General features: G+C 45.6%; 1 protein-coding gene and 1 long non-coding RNA gene across 2 annotated transcripts in view; one reads left to right on the top strand and one right to left on the bottom strand.

The window, feature by feature from the left end:
• Positions 1 to 1300: 1300 nt before the first annotated feature.
• LOC142776210 (uncharacterized) lies at positions 1301 to 7842 on the top strand. The gene is made up of 6 exons (XR_012887377.1): positions 1301 to 3547; positions 3614 to 3785; positions 3863 to 4065; positions 4143 to 4324; positions 4427 to 4595; positions 5812 to 7842. It is a non-coding gene; the product is annotated as an uncharacterized LOC142776210 (long non-coding RNA).
• Positions 7843 to 11152: 3310 nt separating this feature from the next.
• The window catches only part of LOC119170136 (transmembrane protease serine 9), a 37327-nt gene continuing 21807 nt past the window's right edge, over positions 11153 to 26672 (bottom strand). The window contains exons 8-13 of the mRNA XM_075885903.1: positions 21784 to 22005; positions 16684 to 16775; positions 15938 to 16041; positions 14761 to 15017; positions 12912 to 13075; positions 11153 to 11518 (exon numbers count right to left, since the gene is read on the bottom strand). Of these exons, the coding sequence (XP_075742018.1) occupies positions 11363 to 11518; positions 12912 to 13075; positions 14761 to 15017; positions 15938 to 16041; positions 16684 to 16775; positions 21784 to 22005 (995 nt within the window). The 3' untranslated portion in view covers positions 11153 to 11362. The remainder of the gene's footprint in view (positions 11519 to 12911; positions 13076 to 14760; positions 15018 to 15937; positions 16042 to 16683; positions 16776 to 21783; positions 22006 to 26672) is intronic.

Raw genomic sequence — 26672 nt, 5'->3', positions numbered from 1 at the left:
TATTACGCGCCATAACCGTGATATGAACATTAGAGAAGCCGTAGTGGAGGGCTCCGGAAATTTCAGCCACCTGGGGTTCTTGAACGTGCACCCAACTCTGAGCACACGGGCCTACAGCATTTTCGCCTCCATCGAAAATGCAGCCGGGATTCCATCCCGCTCTCTGCGGGTCAGCAGCCGAGTACCTCAGCCACCATAGAGCATCGCGGCGGGGTGGAATTTCGAACATCTGGTGTTCTTCAACGTGCACTAACGTTGCACGTTACGCGGGCTTCAACCATTTCACCTCCTCCGAATGGCAACCACCATGGCAGGCATCGAACCCGTGACCTTCTGGTCAGCAGTGGAGCACCATGTATACCCGCTAGATCACCGTGCAAGTTGTTCCGTAGTAACTATTCACGCTAGAACAAATGAAGCTTTATTAGTCGACACCTCTTGCCTTCGTCTCGATCGTCTTGGTTGCTTTTCTTCGAGTTAGCTGGTACAGCCACCCAAATATGTAGATTATAGCGTACGCAACAGCGACATTTCTTTGTGTCAGCGCTATATGATAGAACAACACTGCAAAATTTTGTTTTGTGGGCATGCGCTTGACCAAACCTTTTCTTGGAACTTAATTCTGTCGTATAGGTACACACAAAAAACCAACACTCGCGCCCGCAAATATTTGGTCCTCTGCTCTTCTATCTACGCCCACAAAATTGACTCTGGCACAGCTACTGTCATCGTGCCTCATCAGTGGATTGTGACACGTAAAATAGGCTCCCTATTAAATTAACTCCGAACGTTTGGCAACCCTCAGGCTCATTGTACCATCGTAAATATGAAGGTGGCGTCGCACTAATGCGTTCGACAACATATTCGTTTTCTCAAAAAACCAAAAGCAGGCTTTCTGCGCGCAAGTACTGAAAATAAATGCTACGCCCCCATTACATTTTTGTAATCGTGCGTTGACGTAGTGCTTCCGCGGATTTCCGCATTTTACTTGGATAAAACGAAGACGACAGCGCTAACTACGCAGTTTGGTGGTCGAAGAACACAAGAGAAGCCGGAACATTTGATGCTCGGCCACTGCATGATAACGCAACCTTTTTTCTTTTCTTTTCTTGAGATTTTCCTTTCAACATTGCCAGTCGCGCTGATCACTGTGATAACAAGGGCGTCGTGGCGCACTGCGACAGTGACGTAAAGACAAGATTGACCAATGCTTGAACGGCAAAAGTTTTTCAGGAGTATCGACGCGTGCGCCGAGCATCATGGGATCATGATCCTCATGTCGAAGTGCGCCTTTGTGGGCGCTGGGTCCGCCATTTTGCTTTGTTCCCTCGACGTTGTTTGTCGGTTGAGCTCTGCGGCGCATTGCTGTCGTATTCGCGTGCTGGCAGTGGCTGTACTTGACGACGATGTGCACTCGTGTTAGTTACCTTTCGTCTGCAGTCTAGAAGAACTGGCCTCAACCAACGGACAATGAAAATGTTAGGAACGTTTCGAAAAGCTTCGTGCCCAAGACTTCGAAGAATGCCGCAATGCATGAGTTCCTGCTGAAGACTGCATGCTCGCTGCCCGACATGTGCCGGAGAGCCTACCAACTTGACACGGACATTTATTTCGACCCTCGAGTTGCCCCAGCGTGACAATTCTCGCTCCCTGCGCAAGCTTTTGGGGTACACTCGACGCTCGGCGATTACGCTGAATCTGGTCTCATTCACAAAGTTACCATATGCCTAACGCTAATGCCACTCCGTTGAAGCCGGACAAGTGACGTTACAAGGTGCAAGTCATGCCTGCCGTGGACTCATTTTTCGTTGTGCGCATTTACCAACCGTCGGTCGCGCTTGGACAAAGAACTTTGATTCTTGTGGACATATCTCCGAGGACCAGCGGGGCCACCCTTCACGGAGTGCTTGGTCATCGGACAACAAGTAGGGAGTCGGCGTTCTTTCCGGTTTCTAACCTTGCGCCACGTTTTGTAAGACAGCTAGCGAGTCCTCGAGCTAGCGAGGGTGGTACGCAGCTTAGAGTGTCAGTTAAGTATCTCGAATTGGTACGTGTCGGGCATCTTGGTTACGATAGCAAAAAGTTATGTGAAGTTGGTCGTAAAATTAAGCCCGAATCTTTTCTGGGCGGGCTGCGGCCACGTAGCGGGAGTTTTCCGCGACGGAACTTGAGAGGACGGGCCGTGTCCATGGTGTGGCGATGCATATAGCTTCAGGTTCAGCCCGCAGTTAGGCAGGTAGCTAACACTAGGCAGGCTAGCTTGATAGCCGTCCTCTCTGTTCCGTCACGGACATTTGCCCGTTCCGAATGACGTTGTGACCTCGACCACTATTTCGTAATTTGGTGTTTCGTGCACTGTACGAGTAACAAAGTGTCGTTTCGTGGTATGCGAAATGTGGTTTTGAGGAAGCAAACGGCATGCGGAATTACCTCGCTAGCTCGATAGTTTTGTTAATGCTGCTGAATTTCAGGTTGCAGATCGCAGCTTCCTTCTGCAGCCAATGGAAGTGGTCCATTTTGTTGCACTCGAGAGGGCGCGTATGGGCATTCTGTTTGCCCAATGATGTCGTTCGCATCTCGCTTAATTCGGTGGACGCACTGCCCACTTCGGTCGAGTTCTCGGAGAATGATCCACGTCCGCGTGCAAACCTCTTCACTGTGAGTACACCGTTCGTTCCCACGCCCGTGTTTCTAAAGAGTGCTTCTTGAACATTCCAGGTTCCCTGTCGCCACGGACTTCAATACATCGACGTCTGAGCATGGCATGCAGTCCTTTGAGCACCAGCACTCGGCGAACACGACTGGCAGGATATGACTGCATGGTGTCCTTTTTCGATTTCGTCACCGTCATTGAACGCTTTCCGAATGACTTTGAGAAGCAACCACTATTTCGTGTCGAGTAGCCCGCGCGCGATACTAATAGTGCGCTCGAGCGAAATGTGGTTTCGCAGAAGCAAAGTGCATCCGCAATTGGCCGGCTCGCGAGCGTTTGATTGAACCGAGCATATACCACCCACTTTGGTCGAACTTTCGAAACGTGGTCTGCGTACGCGTGCGAACCTCGTCACGGTGAGTACACCATTTGTTCCCACGTTCATGTTTCTAAAAAAAAATACTTCTTGAACGTTTCAGGTTTTTTGTCGCCGCGGACAGCCATACGTCGACGTAAGACCATGACAATCATCGCGAGTATCAACACGTGAATCCGTCGTTACATCGCAAGCGAGACGGAAGTGGTATCCCAGACTGGTTGACCCCTTTCCGTATGACTTTGTAAAGCGACCATTATTTCGTGTCGAGTAGCCCGCGCGCGACACTATAGTGCGCTCGAGCGAAATGTGGTTTCGCCGAAGCAAAGTGCATCCGGAATCACCTTGCCAGTGTTTGATTCAACAGAGTTGGGGAATCACTGTTTTCCTGGCTGCTGTGTTCTTCGTGATATTTATTCGCTGTGCTACGCTTACTGTGCACTTTTGAGGTTTACTTCCAGGCTCTTCTTGGAGTCCATGCGATCATATATGGATCGCAGCCCACTACTCCGGAGATCGTGAGTTGCTAAGTTTTTCTTTTTTTTATTTCTGTTGCTTAACTAACGGCTTTTGCACCCATTCAGCTACAGCAGGGCTTGCAGATGTCCCATTTCCGAATGGTATTCTGTTCATCAAATACTGTCCAGCTTCAAACTACGAGGAGACTACTCTGATTGCCGTGTCACCAGCGTCTTTACATTCAACGGTTGATACTTGTCAGCAAGAGACTTCGACAAGTGCCATGCCGTAATCTTTGTATGTATCACGTACGCACAACTTCTACAGCGACTGTGTTTACATATGCTTAACATTCCCACCGCGTGTTCTTTCAGCTTCCTTGTGTCGGGGGTTTGATTCCTGCCCATGACAAGCAAGTAGAGCTGGTTCCTGCAAACTGCTTCCAAAGCTGTCCGTTCCTGAGATCACCTGGAGCATCGTTCGTCGTACGGCCGCACCTTCCGACCCCTTCGTACTGCTTCGCTAGTGGCGTGATCCTGGCAGACAGCATGTTGCTGTTACCCCTTGAATTCTGTCGGTAAGTGCCACATTCATACGAACTTTGTTGTTGTTTTGTTTAAATGTGCTTAACATTACCACCGCGTGTTGTTGCAGCTTCCTCGTGTCAGTCTTTCATCGCTACCCGCGACAAGCACATACAGCTGGTTCCAAGGATTCCCGCTCCTGAGATCACCTGGGGCATCACTCATCTTACTGCCACACCTTCGCACTGCATGCTTTGCTCATGGAGTTATCCTGGCAGACGGCATGTTGCTGCTACCCTAGGAATTCTGTTCGTAAGTGCCACATTCATAAGACTGGTAGTGTTATTTTGTTTAAATGTGCTTAACATTCTCACCGTGTGTCGCAACTTTCTCGTGTCTGTCTTTCATCACCAGCCGTGAAAAGCACGTAGAGCTGGTTCCTGCAGACTGCTTCCAAAGCTATCCGTTCCTGAGATCACCTGGGGCATCACTCGTCGTACGCCCGCACCATCCGGCACCTTCGTAGTGCTTCGCTGATGGCGTGATCTAGGTGGACAGCATGCAGCTGCTGACAATTTAAAATGTAAGAACAGTCTTAATTTCTTTAAATTTTAACCCCATCCTTCACACTCGAGGCGTGTAATTTCAGCCTTGGTCTTGCCCTGAAGGACACACTCAGCAGCTGATGTATATGTAATTCAATTGCTCAAATTATCCGCCTTTAGATTTGCATGCCTATGCGGCCATTAGTAAAGCTTAAGTTTGTGTTTGAGTGTCGCAACTGCTCTTGCGACACTCCAACTGGGCCTTACTGGTATCCCTTTTGAGAAAGTCCTGTTTGCTAAACAAAAACAAATCTGTACTGTCACTTTGTTTGTTCCATTTTCTAGTTTTCAAATGATGAGTGTTACGATTAACCATACTCATCAGAATTGTTCAATAGTAGTCTTGTTTACTTTAACTTATTGTGCTTACGTCTTAAGTGGTAAAACTAAGTTGCTCTCTAGATAACACTTCTATATTAGAAGACATGCAAACAAGGGCACAGCAAAACAAGGCAACAAAAACAGTGTCTTAGACTCTTCTAATGCGAGCGTGTTTATCATATTTGCCTCTCAAGCCTTTCTGCAATAAAACTTCGCGGCGTCATGGGGTACGGCATCATGGGGTATGCGTCTAAATGAAGCAGTGGTGCATTCAAGAACTAATATTCAAAGTGCTTGTTCCAGAGAATAGGTCGGTACAAGCGGTGCCATATCCTTGCGCTTCACATGCTAAAGTTTGTAATTTTAGCGAAATGTATGGGGGATGTCTTTTGGTATATATATATAAACATGCCCAAACACAAGTCATTATAGGGACAAAAACCTCATAGCTTTCCACTGCCCTCCCCCGGCTACGCGTGTTCTATCAACGTGTCAGTTTCAACGCAGAACTCGACAGTAATCTACAAGCTCGTCATTAGTGAACAAGCTTGCTATTAGTAAATTTAACAGAAAGGTAACTATTTGCAAGAAAAGCGTGAATAAGCTCGAAAAGACTTGTCAAGCGACTTAAAATTCTACAAACAACTATAGAAAAGAAAAAAAAAGCCTAAATGCACGTACCTAACGACTGCAATTGACAATACTGTCGGGTATTTCAGTAGCGAACGTGTCATCCAGGAAACATGTTTATGCCTGTCTGCTATACCTTGATAGAGATGGCCCGCTTGTAGAAACTTTGGCTGACATCGTAAAGCTTACCTGTCTTCAGATAACTCGAAATTATACTAATACGCATCTCGCGTGTCGTTTCAGGGCCTCACCGCGTGTTTTCGCTGCTGACGCAGAAGATTGGTTTAGCCCACTCTTCGCATCGGTACCATCCATGACATCGCCCCAAGACCTGATCGTTCTACCGGGGACCCTAGACCAGTCAAGTCTTCACATTTTTCTAAAAGATTGTTGGATGCCCTTCACTGTCTTCTCTGCGTGTGGGTGTTCTCCAAAAAGATTTCAATCACCTTCGCTTGACCGTCTACCGAATGTAGAGCTTTTTTTGTTCTCTAGTTTAAACAGGAAGCGATTTTAATTTAGTGAAGCAAGTTGCCCTTTATTGAAAGAATTGTTTCTCAGATGTGTATGAGGCCATTTCAATAGAGAGCCGAAGTGTCGAAAAACATGTCGTGTTATCTGTAAATGTTTGTACATGTGATAACAGTTATTTACATTGTGTCCTCTTGTAGATTTAACAGATCGGACTACGTGCTTGTTCGTGCGCACTTTCAGTTCATAACAACGTCCAATTTTGAAGATGCTTTACATTCTTGTTGGTTTCTGAATGGATGGAACCTACTTTTAGTGCAGTTGGTTCCTCATTGTGGTTCTCATACGTAGTGTGCCTGGCAGCGACCATAACCCGCTAATGGTGTCAAGTCGTGTAGAACCTTTGAGAAGTATTTTTTCTTTATGTTGGCCATACTGGTTGGATATAGGGCTCTGAAGTGATTGTTCGCTTTTTGTCTATGGGCATACGCTTCAACAAGTGAAGGACCCGTTTCTTTACCCAATGTTTTGTATCAAGGTGTTTTCATTTAATGAACTGGTTTGTTGAAAATTCTTCAATTAGTGTCGGTAGAAAGCCCATCTGGCATTTACTCGAAATTCGAACTTAGGAGAATTTCTATTCTTGAACGGATTCGCACAGGATACTGTCACGCGCTACCTGGTGTTCTGTGCCAGTGAACAGTGGGTCAGTTCTGTGCCGGTGAACGAGGAAGACGAAGACGAGCAACCCGTGCCAGCGGAGACGTCCTTCTTTGTCTCTGAGATTTTGGACAGTCGCGTTCCTTTGTACGTTCGTTCGAGCTCTTAGCGCGTGACAACTGGTGGAAGTGCTGGGTACCCTATGCACCAAACCCCTCCCAGTACAAGAAGCTCCAGCCCCATACCGGTGGTTACGCCTGTTCACCGTGCTAGCCGCAGGATCCATGAACTGGACCCTGAGTTCGGACTTCTCTCAGAAGAGATGACGGCCCCAACTATTCCAGGCAGCGCCGTCCCAAGCGGCTCCAACACAGCCGGTATGGAAGGCGCAACGCCATTGCAATATACACTGTTCACTGGCACAGAACACCAGGTGGCAATACGTCATGCCTCATCGATAGAAGTCAGTTTGGCTTTCTCTCAAGGTTAGAACTCGAACATTTCATTCGTTGAACCTGTTTTCACAGAATTCATAGTGTCGTGCATCGATAGAAGCCCATTTGGCATTGTACCAAAATTAAAATCATGGCCTTTTGTTTACTGAACGTATTTGAGTGGAATTCTTTGTTGAATTAGAAGCGCCTTTGGTATTGTGTCGAGGTTAGAACTCAGGTTTTTCATTAATTGCACTTATTTGTGCAGAATTCAGAGTTGAAGCAGAAGCCCGTTTGGCTTTGTCCCAAGGTTGGAACTCGGGCGCTCATTTTCTGTAGGTTTTACATGTACAGCGACTGTGCGTGAACTATAAACTTGCCTAGGTAACATGTTTGCACCACTGAATCTTACAAAGTTTGTTGCAGTCATAGAAGCTACGAGCTGTCTTGCATCAATATGCATGTTTCGTCGAGGTGGGGCGGCGTGAATATTTCCCCCAGTAAAACTGTTGTCAGCTTTTTGTACATCGACTGTTCCTGCTCCGAGACTGTTAATCGCGTTCATTGCCTCCAAGAGGCCACATATACATTTCGCGATTTAGTTATGTACAATTGTTGCATTGAATGCAGCAGCTGATGTGTTCGTGAGCGCACCTTGCTTGCAAAGCAAATAAAAATATCCTGAGCCCTGTCTTTGGTAAATCTCTAAGGTGAGCCTTTTCTTGTGCACGTCGACTTTTCTACGATTTGACTACGATTTCAGCCAGAAGCAGGAGCTACGATGGTAAGTATCTTTTTCTTTTTTGTCCTAGAGAGAGAGGGGGAGAGAGAAAGCAATAAAGAAAGGCAGGGTGGTTAACCAAGCTTGGCTCGGTTCGCATTCTCAGCGCGGCTACGAGGTAAAATGTAATATTTCTCTCTAAACGTGTCAGCAATTCAGAGTTGTGTACACCTAAATTGAAATGGTCCCACATTTAACGAAAATGTGCATTGCTAGATATGAGTGCGTACGGACAGATCGAATGTCGACATGGGTAATACGGATATTGACTCGCTTTGTAAGGAAGGCAAATGTACGCCAGAGTGAACGATCAATGTTTGAGAACGTCTAAAACATGGATGTTGTCAGCAGTAGGGTTAGTAATCGAGAAATGAAGGTAAATATACACCAAATGCGCCACTAGTTGGACATATCGAAACGATCCCAATGACCTCAAAAGGCGGACAATAAATCACTAATAATCAAACGCTGGTCATTAAGGGTCACAGACTGGATTTCACGAGAAGGCAAGCGGGGGAAGGGAAGACAGAAAGTTACACGAGGGCAGATTAGATTAGGAAGTTTGCGGGTATAGAGTGGCAGCAGTAAGCACAGGACAGAGTTAACTGGCGGAACGTGGGCGAGGCCTTTATCCTGCAGTGGGCGTAGTCATGCTGATGACGATGAAGCAAACCGGCAGCAGTAAAAAAATAAAAACATTCCGTGCATTACAACTTTGATTTAGGGAAACAAGAACCGCTTGGTATTACAATGGAGAATGGCGTGAATGGTTCAAAAAGTCTTTTTGCGCTTTTTAGGCATAACCGTATAAACTCGTCTATTTTTTCACGGCCTCCGAGATTAAAGACGTGTGCCCGCATTTTTGGAGGCCATGTTTTTTTGTAGCTAGTTTTTTAAGTAAAACTAGATGGCGCCACCACACCCAACTAAGCGCGGCGCCCATTCTGCTGGCCATCAACCCGAGAGCGGCGGCGGCGAATCGGTCAGCAGTCGACGATGGTGAAGGTGGAAAGGAGAAGGCCATTAGATCACGTGGTGAAACGTGGCTGCACCCGTTTGCCGCTGCGTAAAAGCTACGCACTAGTCGCTGCAATGTGTGACGTCAGACAAAAGTTGGGCCTTATCATATGTGATAAAGCTTCCAACTTTTTCGAGTAGTTTTCGACGTGTATTGCGGTGAAGCCAATCTATCAGGGGAACGTTTTGCTCGGAAGAGGGCACAGATTGACTGACGCTGTCATGTGCGACGTCAGACAAAAGTTGAGTCTTATCATGGGTGATAAAGCCCACAACCTTTTCAGGTGGTTTTCGGCGTGTATTGCGGTGAAGTCAACCTATGAGCAGTATACTTTGCTTAGGAGAGGGTACAGAGTTACCGACGCTGCCACGTGTGACGTCAGACAAAAGTTGAACCTTATCATGGGTGATAAAGCCCACAACTTTTTCGAGTGATTTTCTGTGTGTATTGTGGTGAAGCCAACCTATCAGGGGAATACTTAGCTCAGAAGAGGACACCGAGTGATTGTCGCTGCAATGTGAGACGCCTGACAAAAGTTGGGCCTTATCACGGGTGATAAAGCTTCCAAAATTTTCAAGTGGTTTTTGACGTGTATTGCAGTGAAGCCAATCTATCAGAGGAACATTTAGCTCGGAAGAGGGCACAGATTGACCGACGCTGCCATGTGGGACGTCAGACAAAAGTTGAGCCTTATCATGGGTGATAAAGCCCATAACTTTTTCGAGTGGTTGTCGACGTGTATTGCGGTGAAGCCAACCTATGAGTGGTATAGTTAGTCCAGAAGAGGTCACAGAGTGACCATCGCTGCTAGATTAACTGTATAGGCTTCCTTTAGGTAGCAGAGTAGCGCATTTGTTTTCAACGCTGCTAGCAGCCATGAACTGCGGGGAAGCTTGTGCACAGGCCGCACCACCGAAAGCGGTCGCCATCCACCTGAAATCTATCAAGTGACCGTCGTGCGCTCAGTAGCTCGTTAGCTACGAACTGGTGCTTTTTTTTGCTTTATATTCACGTCCTTAAGCTTTGAAAGCAAAGTATTTGCGTGCATACGGCACCATTTTTGAAAAACATACTGAAATAATGATGTAGGCATAGTGGGGCGATTCTGAAATCTCGGAGGACTTATATTTTGTGTTTGTGAGTTGTTGCTTATCTTCCATAGCGGACGCCAATTGACCATGCGGAAGCGGCAGTGCGTGTTACTTGGCGATACGCTACACCTTTGTGGGCTGCGTTACCAGACAGACTAAACAGTGCTTTTAAACTTGCTTAACACAGTCCCGAAAACCGGTGTTTGTTTTTCCTTCGCCAGTCGTTGACACGCCAGACACGTCGACTGGTGATGGGTGACACACAAAACAGAGCGAGGCTTCACCCCGTAACTATAGTTGCTAACTAGGCAAGATAGCGGAACTATGCTCTACTCTGGTCTTGTAGGGAGAATGCACAGTTACTCTGTGACAGACAGACAGACGGATGGACAGATTCACGCTCTACCGATAAAACCCTCCGGAGCTCATCAGCATTCACTCCGTAGATATGCTGTAATTTTTTGTTTGCTCTTTGACAGTGCATACATGTGCACGTGCACTTATACGTGCACACATACACGAACATTGAGTGGTACTCCCTCCCCCCTTTCACAATGTCTGGCTGCACCTTTGTTTACTTTGGCCGTGTTATGTTTTACACTAGATGGGCCTTTGTGTAGCTGTACGGCAGCTACGGTGGTAAAATTGTATATTCCGTGTTGCAAAAAAAAAGAACCCAAAAATTCGTATCAATGCCAAAGGGAAGTGCCCCCTGCCCCTACCTCACCCCGAATCAACTGAGCCAATGCGCAAAGTTTTACAGTACTTTTACTCGGACAGACCTGTGCAGTTATTGCTGAAAAGGCAAGGTTATGACCACTCAAGTATTTGCCAATAGTCGTCGCCGACGGCCCCTGCTATTGCGTTCTAAGAAGTGTTTATAGTTCTTATATTTACTTTCGGTGAGTTACCCCCCGCCTTGTATCTCTTCGACTCGACCAACGGAGAGGTCCTAAGGGCGTCGACATCAAGCTTTGCTTCCTTAAAAATATGCGCGCACGTATGGTGGTGTGTTAGTGATTTTCTGCGCATAATTACTGAACGTGGTCAACCTGTATGGTTGTCCATGGCATGAACGTTGGTTGCCAATAAGTGATGCTTATTGAGCATGACAAGATGAAGCCAGAGCCTTATTTTCGTTTTCTTTATTTGTCATTACATTCTAGTGTTCTTTACTAAAGCGTTGGCATAGTGCGACAGTATGCGCAGCACATGCAAACCAAGCAGGCTCCGCTGTACTGCTTGTAACCATCGCGCACCTGCGTTCGTATATAGTGGTGGCTGAAATAATTAGGTTGATCCAGCGGCTATTCGGCCTATTTCGTCCCACCAGGCATGTTCAGTGCCTGTTTCGCGCGATCCAGTCGAGGAACGCTGTGACGCGCGTGTATCCTCCTGGATAACGGCCGCCGCAGCCGATGCCGAAAGACACCAGGCCCACGACGTACCAGCGAAAGTCGGGGCCCCGAGCCAGCATGGGTCCGCCAGCGTCGCCCTGCAAGAAGATGGCAGGGTACTTAGACTTACAGGTTTGGCTTGGCTTGGCTATAGGGTTTTCGTCATGCCAAGTCAGAGTTTGCAGCACAAAGCGATGTAAGTACACACACAGCATGAAGCTTCCGAACGGGAAGCACTCCGAAGTATGACGAAGTGGGACCTTTACTAAGGCAAGAATGGTGGTACAACCACTGTATGCGTACATAAATAAGTGTGGGACATTACACTATTTATTTATTTATTTATTTATTTATTTATTTATTTATTTATTTATTTATTACATACTGTAGGCCAAAGCGTAGGCCCAACCTAAGCAGAAGGAGAATGGGAAAAAAAAAGAACGATATATAAAAAAAGGAAGCAACATTGTAAGTATGGAACCAAATAGCGATAGCCATATAAAAGTTGGGATATAAACAAAACACGTACACGTTCAGTGGAATAAGAGAAAAAAGAAAGAAAAAACAACCAAACAAGAAAGAATGAAACAAAAAAAGACAAGACGCTTATAATCTTAATCGTGCAATAGCATCGAAATTCGAAAGATGTTCGCAAGGTAAGCTGTTCCAGTCTGTTATTGTACGCAGGAAAAAATAATTCCTAAATAGGTTAGTTTTAATTCCTTTTTTAGTGTCTTTTTTTTGCCACGCTGGTGTACATGCCACGCAACTCGTTTTAGACGTGTGCGATCTTGAAGAAGCAACGACAAAGCGTGCCATGATGGGAACAATAACAGCATAGGGTCGCTCGCTGGTAAGCTATTGGTGCTTGTCGCAGGCGCGTTCCTTTTTTTTTCTTAGCACACGTACATAGGACAGACGAGTTTAGGTTTTGCCTAGCCACATACAACTACGACGTAAAATGCTTCGCCTCGTTTTCCACGCTAACATTTCATGATTGCACACTATAACAGGTGCGCTTCACTGCACTGAAGAAATACTGGTACAATAAAAATTTGTCGTCGGGTCTACGCTACCGATGTCGGACATTTCTTAACGCTCACGCGTTAAAATTGCCCCCGTGTGTTCTCGTCGTTCCTGGGTACATACTGAGTGTCAATCACCTGTGACACATATCCGCATGCCAGTGGCACATACCCACCCGTGGGAATGGGCCACTGTCTGGCGGGAAGTGTTAGACGACGTACGCGACGCGATTGTGACATTATTCATGTTTTGACCAGCGCCTCATATTCGTCAAACCATCTTAACCTCCCATGCTAATTTTGGTTCACGCCAAGTTAAGTGGGTGACCACGAGAGCACCCAAACGTAAGCGGCTAGATAGATAGATACGCTAAAAGTCGCCGAAGTTAACTAAGAAAAGCTTCACAGTTAAAACACGAGACATACGAGAAACGGTGGCTCTGACGTAACTGCATGCGTCACCTACCTGGCATGAATCGACGCCCGTTTCGTTGAGCGCGCACACGATGCTCTGAGTGATGGTTGCGGTGGCCGAGAAGCTAGGCACTTGTCCAAAGATCTCCTCGCACTCCTTGTTGCTGATGACCGACGCGTGACGCTCCTGTAACTGAGCCGAGAGCTTCCCTCCTCCTGCGAATTAAGCAAATCAGTTAGCCATGCTGCATCAGCGAAGATCTCTTTCAAAATGAGAAGGAATTTAAATGCAATCGAGAGTATACATATCTGACTAGAAAAAAACTGGCCCCGTATCTGCATGTTAATGTGCAAATGTCATCGAAAGACGATAGTCTGGCGTGTGGAAAGAGTGAATAAAACATTTATTTGATGATTGCGCAAGAAAATTGGTGAGTGGTATTCTGGAGGCGCTGCGTTAGAGGACCTCGAGCATGCAGCGGAGGCGAACGAGCGCATCAAGTCAGGTCGCATGTGAGCCATGAGCGTCATCTGGCAGTTTTCTTGGAAAACGAAGCGCGTAGCTCTGAGACAAGTGTGCGCGCCCGTCTCAGAGGTGATAAGGTGTAGAACGCAAGGCGACGAGTATATATAGGGGCCACCCCCGTCTCGTCTTAGCAAAGCGTTGGAAACACTCGCCTTTTATTGCAAGCGTTGCATGGTCAGCACAGCGTGATAAGCGCTACGGTCCTTAAAATTACGTATGTATGCCTTTTCTAGTAAAAGACGCACATGCAGAACATACACGTGTTGTTATGGTGCCCCAGACATGCGCAATAATTGCTTTTGATTTGAAAGTTGCTTAAGTATGAACGCTAAATCTTGAGCAACATTGGTGGGCGGTGCGGATGGGGTCGGCCGTTTCAAATACCAGGGACCATTAAGAGTGGACAAACAGACAAAAGCACAGACAGACCAAATTTTTTGCGTCGAAGGTCCCCAAGAAAAACTACCGTCTTTAAAAAAAACCGTATGTAGAATAAATGAGCAGAGGAACGCTCGACGGACCGTGGACAGGACCGGTAGTATGTCCGCCATTTAGCGTCTCCCGAGAACGAGGATTGAGAGTAGTGGGAATGTGAAGATCGCATGACAAGATTTATAGTTTTCCCACAAAACTACAGAATTAAAAGGTGTGTTTTCTCACCACGTCAACAAAAAGCTAACCAAAAAAGCACTTTGTCGACTGGCGGCACCAGCAGAACAAAACTTAGCGGTAACCGCTGATCTCACACCTCATTTATCCATACAGATGCAAGGCATGCAAGGACTGTGATTCTAGAGCCGCTCGCATACAGCCGAGATGTCGAGATATAACATACAATACTGGGGTCGCAGCATCTCGCGAAGGTCTCCGCTGGCACCAAGAGACTGTGTTGCTCAACTGTGCCTTTAAATATATAACATTGTGCTGTCCAGCAAGCCGAGAAGGACACCCAAGAACGGGCTATTATTACTTCTCACTTTTTTCTCCTTTTTTTGAATAATCTCTCTTCCATTTCTTTTAAGTTCCCTCACCCCATTCCCCAGCAGAGGGTAGCCAGCGGTATGATAACTGGCTAACCTTTCTTCCCTTTTTTCTCTTCCTCCTTCTCCTGGCCATCACCTACATGAGCACACGGGACACCTTCTTCTTCCCAGCCCCCAAACACGCAGTACCTCGAAATAGAGTTGCTTGAATGAATGAATGAATGAATGAATGAATGAATGAATGAATGAATGAATGAATGAAGTCAGTTTCAACCTAACCAGCATGATAATGGTTCACGTTAAGCGTTGTTTGTGGAGGACCTATATAGGGCAAATGGTTACCGCAAATTTACCTGTGACTATAGCTCAGGAGAACAGCAGTATACACTCACCAAAAACAGACTGTCCCCAGCCGAGTACGGTGACCGGTCCACTGAGCTCAAAGTACGGCTGCGGCAGACACACCGGCCGGATGTGGCTACTGTAACCGACCTTGCTGGCAGTCTTGACGAGCGCGATGTCGTTGTAGAAGCGACGCACCCTGTAGTCTTCATGCGGAAGGATCCGGAGGACGGGAAGATTGGCGACGTGCGGGCTCGCCGTCTCATTCAGCTCCGAAATGCCAAGACGTACCTTGTAGTTTCCGATGCTGCACAAATTGAACCGACCATTGTGAGCAGTTATACAAGTTCGGGCCAACGTAATATCAGCAGACACACCACAGTAAAGGTTGGTCGGTGTGTTTGTAAGGTTTAACGTCTTAAAGCCTCTCTGGCATGAGAAACGCTGTGTTACTACAGCGTTTCTCATCAGGGCGCCAGATAATTTCGACCCATTGGAAATTTAGCCTACATTCACATCATACAGCGCAGGATGGTCTTACATTTCACCTCCATTCAGATGCGACAGTCGCGGCGGAGTTGGAGCACGAGTCTTTCGTGTCAGCATACGGAGTATGCCGCAATCGCTGAACCAGCTTTGAGAAAAAAAAAGTGCCTGTCTTGAAACAGATCGTACTGTTTTCAACCGTGGATGCCGTGAATATAGCTGGTAAGTATGGAGAATCATCGTGATCACGCAAGTGAGCGATGAAGTGCAATATTCGAGGCCGTTGGCGCTCTCCGACGATAAGGGTGCAGTGACACGGAGTACGCATTTGTCGCTGTAAAGACGTGGGAAATTATCGGTGGGATGAGGTCTCGTCATCTAGGCTGAAATAACCACGTCGTGGATTGCAGCTCCAAGAGCCTCAACTATTCAATATGTCTCGAGCGAAAACTCCCCATCTTCGGAGTTCTTTTTATGCCATCACCTGCAAATCGAACAAACATCAATAATTTATGATTGCATACAGACGTAATCTCATTTCAAAGGGCCCGAATGCGTCCGGAGTTGTTGCGTTCATGATTGCTGCAAGGCAAGGTAACCTCGCTTTACAATTAGTAGCAAAGTTTCATCATACCGAATTCAAAGCAGATACAAAACTTCAAATTAAGCTGCGAAATTGCCCGGCGTGTTTGCGTCCCTAAAATGGAACATAGACGCAATGGTTGCCCAATATATACGCACTCAGTGTCCTTCATGTTATAGAAACACTGGGCCGCCGTCAGCACAGTTTCGTCGTCCAAGAGAGAGCCGCCGCAAATGAACTGGTCGCCTTTGTATATGGCTGCCTGCACGAATATAGAGACCGCCACGACATGGTACTCTCAAAATGTACAAGAATTCATGCGCTATAATTGTGCGTATAGCGTCATAAACGCTGCTTCAACCTCAATAGACTTGGGACAGTTATGCAAGCGGGACAAACCACTCGCCAAAATCTGCCCTGTAAGGCATTTCTGGAACACGAGTGTAGCGATGGTTCGCAAAGGATGTTACGCCCTTTCTATACTCATTGGGATCCATCGTCACTTGAATAGGAGTTCGTGTTGGCATAGGTACACTCGTATTAATATAATCGTTGGAATGTAACATCCCAAAATTACAAAATTACCGTATGATTATGAGAGATGGTCTAGTGGAGATCTCCGGAAATTTCGACCACCTGGAGATCTTCAACGTGCGCCCAAATCTAGGCACACGGGCCTCAAGCATTTTCGCCTCCATCGAAAATGCGGCCGCCACGGCCGGGATTCGATCCCGCAACCTGCGTGTCAGCAGCCTATATGTCTAAGCCACTAGACCACCGTTGCGGGTCTATACTCGTGTTAACATAAATACACTAGTAACGTAAGTACACTGGTAACACAAATACGCAATAATTCACTAATGAAAATGGCAAATGCGCAGCGGTGAATATCCAAGATACTCACCATCCAAGGCCACGGCGAGCTTGCGGGCGTAAGGCCTTCCTTAACTTGTCTGTCACGGAGACCTCCAGGATCGTTGACTATGGTACCACAGCCTGAACGATGAAAATGGATGGTGAAACGCATGACTGTTTGCAATATTGAAGAATGGCGTCTAGTTGAAAGGAAGTTTGAACGTGAAAGCCGAGAAAAATAAAGAATGTTGTGAAACACAGGGATTGAGGGAATGGACCCCATGCGAAGTCAAATTTATTGCTTCGAGCCAAACGTTACTGGACAATTGACGTCCTTGTGTGAATCTATAGTAGTTTGCCACTATCGTGGGTTTGCTAGGCACGTCGCCTATACACTCGCATGTAATGTGTAGCCCATGGTCCGGCCATAGTCGTGCGCACGGAGGGGACGGGGGGGGGGATATATGGGGTGCATGCTCTGCAGCCGCAGTTGGCGCTGCTACGACATGATCCTTGTGTAGGGTATTTCCCCTTAGATGTTTTATTCTTTTTTTCAAAACTTCATTAATTATCCGGCGTGGCTCAGAGGTAGAATAGTTGAACACCATGCAGAATTTTTGGTTTAAATGCAGCCTGCAACTGTGACTTTTACTCGTTCTTCCCATCGGGGGCATTTCACTCGTCGACAACGCCGTCAACGCCGGCACCGGATTTGCTGCGACGCAAGACCTTTAACGCTTTTGGGCCAAGATTGCCGAGACGATTCTCGCTGTCATCTCGATTGATATGTACTGTCACTCACCTGTGGGTATGTGCCGCACGTCACTGATGAAAAGGGTTTTCCCACGCGCAAGTAGGGCCATTCTACTTACTCATTCAATGGCAGGCGAATTGTGTTTGTGAAAGACTCATGTCCTCCAAGGCCAATTTTACGAGACGACCACGAGAGCGCCATGACGAAGATGACTGTATACAGAGTAGACAGACAGACAGACAGACAGACAGACAGACAGACAGACAGACAGACAGACAGACAGATAGATAGATAGATAGATAGATAGATAGATAGATAGATAGATAGATAGATAGATGGATGAATAGATACTGTCAGACTGACAGACAGACAGACAGACAGACAGACAGACAGACAGACAGACAGATGGATAGACAGATAGATAGATACTGTCAGACAGACAGACAGATAGATAGATAGATAGATAGATAGATAGATAGATAGATAGATAGATAGATAGATAGATAGATAGATAGATACGGTTGAAAAGTCTTTGGTTCACTAATGGTGTCATCCATTGGCAGATTCGGAGCACTTCCGGTAATACTTTCTTCTGCTCCATGCGGACCAAGTCTATTCCGTTGGCGGATTGAGAGTGCTTCCTCTATAGGTTCCATTGGCAGATCTGAAGATGCTCCATCGTGAGATCCACTCCACGGAGCAACTCTTTCTACTCCGCAAAAATCGCCAGATTCGACCGAAAGTCGCAAGCGCCCCGTGCCTTGAAACGGTGCCAATTTCGGGCGGGCCAATAGAGGCCGATCGCGTCGCGTGCGCCTGGCGTCCGAGCTCACGTCTTGCTGGCGTAGCGTCGCTGTGCGTCGCGTGCCCACACATGCAAAAAGAGAGGTGCGCGCATCGCGTTCAATTCTGATCCTGCCATTTGCTCCAGAGCATAGAGTTTCATAGCATAGAGGCCTTGACGGGAATCTGGTGCTAGTGTCTACGTGGGCTCCTTCAGTGGCGCTTGTACCCCCATGGGAATTATGGGAAGTACAGGCTTCGGATCTGCTTCGGATAGATCACGTTCTTGAGATTCGCGATGCTTGTTGGCTGAGTGTAAAACAAAGTTATATGAAGGTACGTCTAATTGAAACTTGCTTCATTTTTTTGTATGCAAACTTTATTGCAAAAGGTTTTTGTACCTAGGCGGTAGAAGTGAAACCTGGACAAATATAACCACCAAGGTACGCATTGCTCTGCCATTGCGTTCCAGATTTGGCATCAACATGTAATGAATTATTCTTTACAACATCTCAAAACAAACATTCTTGTTTTGCCCCCGAAAGTACACAATATCTATTTATGGAAATAAAAACACAGTATTCAGTGAGAAACACTTGACGTTTCGTCTGTTGCGATGCTAGGTGCGTCTGTTCAAGTGGTCTGCCCTTGGCGCGCCTCTCGTTTTGTTGTGAAGTCGAGTCAGAAGAGCGTGGTGGTGCGTCTGCTTCGTGTCGCCGTCATTTTGCAGTTGATTTCAAGAAGTTTTGGCAAGACGCACTAAGAACAAACGTGAACTCGATGTAATATCCTGCACTGGCACGGGACGCTACATCTATGCACAGCGGTGAGTGGACGACGCTTCGCTTAAACGGTCAAACACGACTTATACAACTCCAGCGTTGCAGTAAATTGAGAGGCCAAGCAGTTTTCATCTTCTTTGAACAACAAAGGCACAGCTTAAGTCCTTTGCACCCCCACTACCCACTCTACGCGAAGAACGAAACTGAAACGGAAGAAAAAGATCCGTAGACACTTCGCTGGCTAACAGGATCCCATCCGAAGCCTGCACTACCCATAATTCACATGGGGGTACATGATCGCCGCACCAGATTCCTCTCTAGGTATTATTGTATGAAACTCTAGGCTCCAGCGATAGCAACAGAGCAGTTTTCCACTGCACAAGGCCTTACGTCATGTGTGAGACCTACGGGACGGCTTTAAGCTCTCCCATAGTAGAGTAACTAGTACTCTAACGCCTTTTCTAACCGCCTTTTCTAAACACACATGCTCCACAGGAAGCGATAGATTCCCGTCAGTAGGCCTCCGCCTGAATGGAGTGCTCCGGCGCAGAGTTCGTCAGCCTCCTCCACTTCTGCCAATGAATCACACCATAAGAAAAGTTTCATCGGCAAGAAAACACCACGCGGCAGTCATTTTTCAAAGGTGCCCGATGTTGCCCAGCGAGCGCAAACTTTGTATTATTGAATGCGAAGCGTTTCTTAGCGAGTAAAATTATTGCCATCATTACAAGCATTCAAACATGAACTTAAAAGTTTCATTTTGCATAACTAGCATGACAACAATACTATTTCATATTGCGAAGTGTAAGTAGCGGAAATTTTAGTCTTGGTTTTCTTTTTTGATTTACTTAGTCCACTTGTACAACTGTTTATTATGTACTTGTATTGCTTTGAGGGTGTTTTTTGTTTTTCCCCTTATTTTGTTGTAGTTTTTTCTACTTCCACTGTTCACTTCCATTTACGTTGTGTAATATTACATGCTGTGACAATTAAACCTTTTATTGTTATTGTTAACCGAGGGTCCCACTGCAGTCACCTGGCTTCGGGACCTAGTCTGCATATTTTAACTGTGAACTTTGTATTTTGAATGAATAAAAATTGAAACTGAACCATAGGCACTTTGACCGCATCTATCTATCTATCTATCTATCTATCTATCTATCTATCTATCTATCTATCTATCTATCTATCTATCTATCTATCTATCTATCTATCTATCTATCTATCTATCTATCTATCTATCTATCTATCTATCTATCTATCTATCTATCTATCTATCTATCTATCTATCTATCTATCTATCTATCTATCTATCTATCTGTCTGTCTGTCTGTCTGTCTGTCTGTCTGTCTGTCTGTCTGTCTGTCTGTCTGTCTGTCTGTCTGTCTGTCTGTCTGTCTGTCTGTCTGTCTGTCTGTCTGTCTGTCTGTCTGTCTGTCTGTCTGTCTGTCTGTCTGTCTGTCTGTCTGTCTGTCTGTCTGTCTATCTATCTATCTATCTATCTATCTATCTATCTATCTATCTATCTATCTATCTATCTATCTATCTATCTATCTATCTATCTATCTATCTATCTATCTATCTATCTATCTATCTATCTATCTATCTATCTATCTATCTATCTATCTATCTATCTATCTATCTATCTATCTATCTATCTATCTATCTATCTATCTATCTATCTATCTATCTATCTATCTATCTATCTATCTATCTATCTATCTATCTATCTATCTATCTATCTATCTATCTATCTATCTATCTATCTATCTATCTATCTATCTATCTGCTCACGTCCGGATGCTCTCGTAGTCGTCTTGTAAACTTCGTATATACCAAAACAAGCATAAAGACATAAGTATATGAACTCACTTCAGTTTTCTGGGAATAACATTGTAAGTCCAGCCTTGTCCTTAGCGTTCATCTCTTCTTGTGATCCCGTTGAAACATGCTGGAACCCTTCAACTTTCACACATTTTTTCACCATACATATAAAAAAAAGGAATGGCGAGAATAGACTTTCGAGATCTTAATACGACAGCGTTAAGCAGCTAGGTACGAATAGAGCAGCGGTTCCAGTATAGGGATTGAACCAATGCATTCTGCGTCGCAGTCAGGCGTCCTATACCACAGAGTCATGTCACCGCTTGAAAGTGCTTCCGAAAAATACTTTATGCAGGCGACATATTCCGGGCACCGTCATTCGTGACTGCAGTGTTGGCTGTCCTCTTTGATGACAATGTAAGAAACATTACAGACGTACTCCAATGATTCAGCATCCTAGGATAAAGCGTTGCCTGAACCTAGAGGAATACGACGACGACGACTGCTACTATATGCACGTTATCCAACCATAACGTGCACTACGTTTTGATAAAAGTAACGTCTTCACTCCAACTTCAGTGCCGGAGGTATATGTTTAGTCATAAGCTACGCTTTGGGTGCCAGTGCATGCACAGTTGTATTGCCTGGAAAGCCCGCAATACTCGCACAACTGTTTATTTTACACAAATATGTCAATTCACTACATAAAGCACGGCTCAAAAAAAAAAAAGGAAGTGGCATAGTTTGGTCACGGCCACTGGTCTGGTACTCGCTTGCTGCTTCGCATAAAATCGACTCCCAATGTTCAAGAGACCTGTCGGAATTTCGATCTCTTAACCACGGGGACACATCTTCACGCTCGCTGAAGTGTTTCGTATCTTGCATTGCCAGTGCTCATGCGACCATCCGCGTCATCACATACGTGCACCCATGCAACATGCTTTGAAAAAGAGTGATATATCTCCGGACAAAAAAAAAAAAAAAGAGAGAAGGAAACAGCCCTTGCCTACGTTTGGTGGTGCCGGTTTCACAACGTCTTCTGTCGGGCAGCATTTCAGCGGCAAGCCGCCGCGGACGCGGCAGGAGGAAGGTAGGTCATCGCGACGGGCCGCGCCCTCCAAGGATGGGCACCAGGCAGCGGGCACGCACAGGCCTGGAGTGTTGCCTTCCTGTGCCGTGGTCTGACACTTATCGGGCCAGTACTCGGCCAGGTCCAAGTCACACCGTACTGCATAACAGAACCCACTGATCAGCTAGTGGTTATTGCGGGCAGCCAGAGTGGTATGCTTGGAGGTGGGTGGTCTTCGTTAGGAAAATAAATGTAGCTCTGCGTTCCGCGGTCCATGAGAATTGAGGTTCAGGGCAAACCTGAAGGTAGTAGGTCTACAATAGAAGGTTGAATCAGTCAGTGAATAAACTTCATTTCTCCTTTTAAGAAAGGGGAGGGGCCGGATAGGAGAAAGGGAGGTTTGTGATCAGAGACATAGAAAGCGTGCACCACCGTGTGAAGCGGATGTCCGCTCGGTGCAACTCCGTCGACGAAGCGACAGAGGTAACGTCCGCTCATGACTCCCGGGAACAACGTCCTCTTTCCCATTGCTGCTAGGCTAGCTGCCCGGATATCGAAACAAAGAATGGAGCAGAAAACGGTAGACGTGTGCACATCATTAGTCGTAAGTCAGCTATTTGTGAAAGTAGATCAGTGCAGCCGAATGCTTTCAATGAAACACATAGTAACGTTATATCAACTCAAGACAGACAGTGCCGTGTAGGCGGACAGGTGAAATGATTAAGCATATAGAATAAAAAAGTGTGTCGCTGGGGTCGACGTTTCCACACAGGGACCTTTTTTAGCCTGAGCTATATTACTTTTCATTACTTCAACCCACGCAAGACTTCTCCTGTTCGAAATACATAAATGATGATGGGAATAAGTACTCTTATACATAAATATTTTTCACTTTGCAACTGGGGCGGCCAAGTCTTTTTTTTTTACTTAAGGACGTAATCCAGCATTGCGAAAGAGCAGCGTCGTCACATGACGAACGCTAGCAGTTCTTAAACTAGCGAGCCACTTAAACTGTTCCATACACAGCGCCTGTCCCACACCCGTACATCAATTTTCTCTTGATACAACACACAGCATACGTGTAACTGTCTCTTACCTGGTGAGGGCTGAAGGAGAGCGACTGCGACGGTGACAGCAGCGAACCTCTTGAAAAAGCCTTGAACGGAACAGGAAAGTAGCTTGAACCCAGATTCAGGACTCATGGCTGGTTTGCTTTATGGCTGTTATAAGTGCTGTTCGTAAGCTCCTTTTATCACACTAACGGAGTCAAGTCTCTAACGGAGCACAACCTTAGCCGGTGCCATTTCCCATTCTACCTCTGGCTTGTTTCGAGCCCACTGCGCGGAAACACACGTGTGCTTGCTGTTTAAATATACTCCTCAAAAAGGAAATTCAAGAAAAAAAAAACATTGAAAAAAAAATACTAGCACGGAGTGTCACGACAAAATAACTTAGTTCGTCGCCTTTGCAATTTCCCTTTCGCCATTTTTTGCGGGTTGTTGTTGCGAGGAAGTTACCCCGGGAAAGTGCTACCGGTGGCTTCTTTGACACGTGCCAACCGAGTGGTGAGTTTACCATGGTTTTAGTATATGCAATGCGAATCCGAACAGAATACGAACTGTTGCTGTTTGCCCGCTTCGATGCGCGCAGCGATACGTGCTGCACGATAGTCGTTCACACGTACAAGGAGTGGCAAGGGCAACGACCAGTGCCTTTATCGGTGCATGAGGTTGCACAACTACCTTTTCTTCATAATGGTAAAAAGATGCCGGCAGGAATGTTAGAAGTCTGAATGTTTCTTTTTTTTCCGGCTATCTCCAATAGGTTATTTTACTATGTGCCGTTTTTTTAAAAGAGTATCTATCTATCTATCTATCTATCTATCTATCTATCTATCTATCTATCTATCTATCTATCTATCTATCTATCTATCTATCTATCTATCTATCTATCTATCTATCTATCTATCTATCTATCTATCCATCTATCCATCTATCTATCTATCTATCTATCTATCTATCTATCTATCTATCTATCTATCTATCTATCTATCTATCTATCTATCTATCTATCTATCTATCTATCTATCTATCTATCTATCTATCCATATATCTATCCGCCCGCCTTTGTCTGGCTGCTCTCGTGATCCCCTCGGGATGATTTGAGTAGACCAGAATCTGTACGGGAGGGTAAGAGGGTTTCACAAATATGTCTGGCTGGTCATGACATGAATAACGTGACGATCATATTACGTACTTCGTCAAACCCTTTCCTCCAGACACGTGTGGCTCATACCCCCACCACGGGCCGTGGTATGTGGGTACGCACCGCAACATACAGGGGACAGACAGTTTATATCCAACGAGGAATGGCAAGAACAGACACTGGTCGTTTAAACGCGAGAGTGTTAAGAAAAGGTGGCGTTAGCAGCGTTGGTCAACCGAACGCAAATAATAAATATAAGAGTCCCAGAAGGAATAGAACCTAAGCATCCTACGTGGCGAGCCACAAAGCCACGTCAGGTCGGGAAACTGTTTTGAAAAAAAAAAAAAAGACCCTATGCAGCCGCAATCTTGGTGAAACGTCCGTTGTGCTTGCAGTGTAGGCTATTTATGGTACAGGCGTCACGTCGAATTCATGTCATTTGTATACTCAAGCACTATCCTCGAACATTCCTAGGAATCGGGGACATCTGAACGTGATGCCATCTCTCGGCGGCAGAAACGGCAGCCTGTCATAACTGAATGGGAAATAGATGACAAGAGAGAGAGAGAGGGAAAGGAAAGGCCGGGAGGTTAACCAGATATTGGCATCTGGTTTGCTACCCAGCGCTGGGGGTGGGGAAGTAGGGGTAAGAAAGAGGGGGTAGATAGAGAAAGAATAACGCACGCGCACTCACGTGAAAACGAAAACACACACAGGAAGGGCGTCTTCGCTACAACCGTTCAGTAAGGCTGGTCGATCGCAAAAAGTGAGGTAGCGCTTTCAGGGCCTTCTTCTGTGAAGTTGCATCTTGTCGATATTGTAGAGTTTCTTGCTCCGATGGAGGTTGATTATCTAATTTATCGCTTGAAATCATATCTCTTGAAATAAGCTAGTTATCAAAAACGACTCCGGGTTATATGTAGCAGAGACTCACCGGTACATTTTGGTAAAATTACAATAGCACACTATAAAGAATGTGGCTTCCCAGGACAATTCAACATCACCCCTATGGCACCCCATAGTTAAGCATTAAACACTCGGCGAAGCCTCGCGGTTTGTTGTGCGACATTCTAACTTTGCCAGGCTATTCAATTAAGCCTTTTCTGTATAGAACCGGGAGTCGTTTTTGAGAACTAGCTTTTTTCATCTGATGTGATGTTTTTTTTTTCACCTACTTCCCATTCAGTTACGGCAGGCCACCGCTTTGGCCAGCAAGAGATGGTGCTACATGCACACGTCCCCTTTAATGTCCCCGAATCTTAGTCATGACTTTGTCTACGTAGCACTTGTCAGCGCTACCATCCTCGCAAATACAAGCGCTAAACATCAACCTACCGCTTCTGGTGTTGGTGATTCCCACGCTGCTTTTGGCGTCGTTACGCAACTGGCTTTATATAAAAAATATGCGACTGTTCAAAATATGTCGGTGCGTACATTTTGTACATATCTTTAGTGGCACTTAGTAACGTCTTGCTCATCAAAAAAGTCACAACATATCCACCAAGTGAATGATGGCTCTTTCTTTCTTTCTTTCTTTCTTTCTTTCTTTCTTTCTTTCTTTCTTTCTTTCTTTCTTTCTTTCTTTCTTTCTTTCTTTCTTTCTTTCTTTTCTTTCTTTCTTTCTTTCTTTTCTTTCTTTCTTTCTTTCTTTCTTTCTTTATTTATTTATTTCTTTCTTTCTTTTTTTCTTTTTTCCCTTTTCCTTCTCTTTCTTTCTTCCTTCCTTCCTTCCTTTCGTTCATTCTTTCTTTCTTTGATGACGAAGTGCACACCATGACCATGAGAGAGAGAGAACCGGGAGCGAGCACGTTTTATAGCTCTTGGGGCACCGCAGCGAAAGAAACAGCCAGACACGAGCGAACCCGCGACTACCGTTCTCGTCTTCTACCTACGATGGGCGCGCTCGCGGCGGGCGCTCCTAGCACGTGCAAGCCAGGACAACGGACATCGAAGGGACAAGGCGCGACCCTAAAATGTTTCGCCCCTAAAGAAAAAGTCACACCGCTACCACTTTCCCTCCGCATGCTTCGCCTAACCTCGACTCTCATAGCATGCGGGATGTACCAGATCTTTGAATTAAAGTATTGATTCAAACTGTGTTAGAAGTTAAATATGCTTATGTGTACTTTACGCTCCCGTGCAACTCAATCCAGCTTCCATTTTTGGATTCGGCTTCACAAAAAAAAGAAAAGAAAAATGCCGAATATATCGTAATACTGCCTTTTTTTTTAGGGAGGTCTTTATTAGAATAAGCATTGCCATGTGCATGGCACTTTTGTACGCGTAATTTTGAGAGCAACAGATAAAAAAAACGCTACAGGAAAGAAAACTTGACACCTTCATGCTTTCGCGCGGACACTTAATGTAACATCTCGGATGCAGCGCACACAAATCCCAGTTTTTTTTTAAACATATATCTCATCGTCTGTAGCGAGCAGAGACTGCTTAACGAGTGGGTGCTCGTTTTGAAATAGACTGTCATAACTGTATTTCTTGACTTCTCCGAAAAATGTAGTTGTAGATTAATGACTGGAAGGAAAAACGAAAGTCTACGCTTTTTTATTGTGTTTTAGTTGCAGCACCAGCAAGTCTGTATGAAATAGACGATATTACATGATTTT

Source organism: Rhipicephalus microplus, chromosome 2 (genome assembly GCF_043290135.1).
Source record: "Rhipicephalus microplus isolate Deutch F79 chromosome 2, USDA_Rmic, whole genome shotgun sequence".
Taxonomy (NCBI): domain Eukaryota; kingdom Metazoa; phylum Arthropoda; class Arachnida; order Ixodida; family Ixodidae; genus Rhipicephalus; species Rhipicephalus microplus.
Note: the sequence above shows the minus strand (reverse complement) of the source record. Positions and strands in the feature narration are given on the sequence as shown.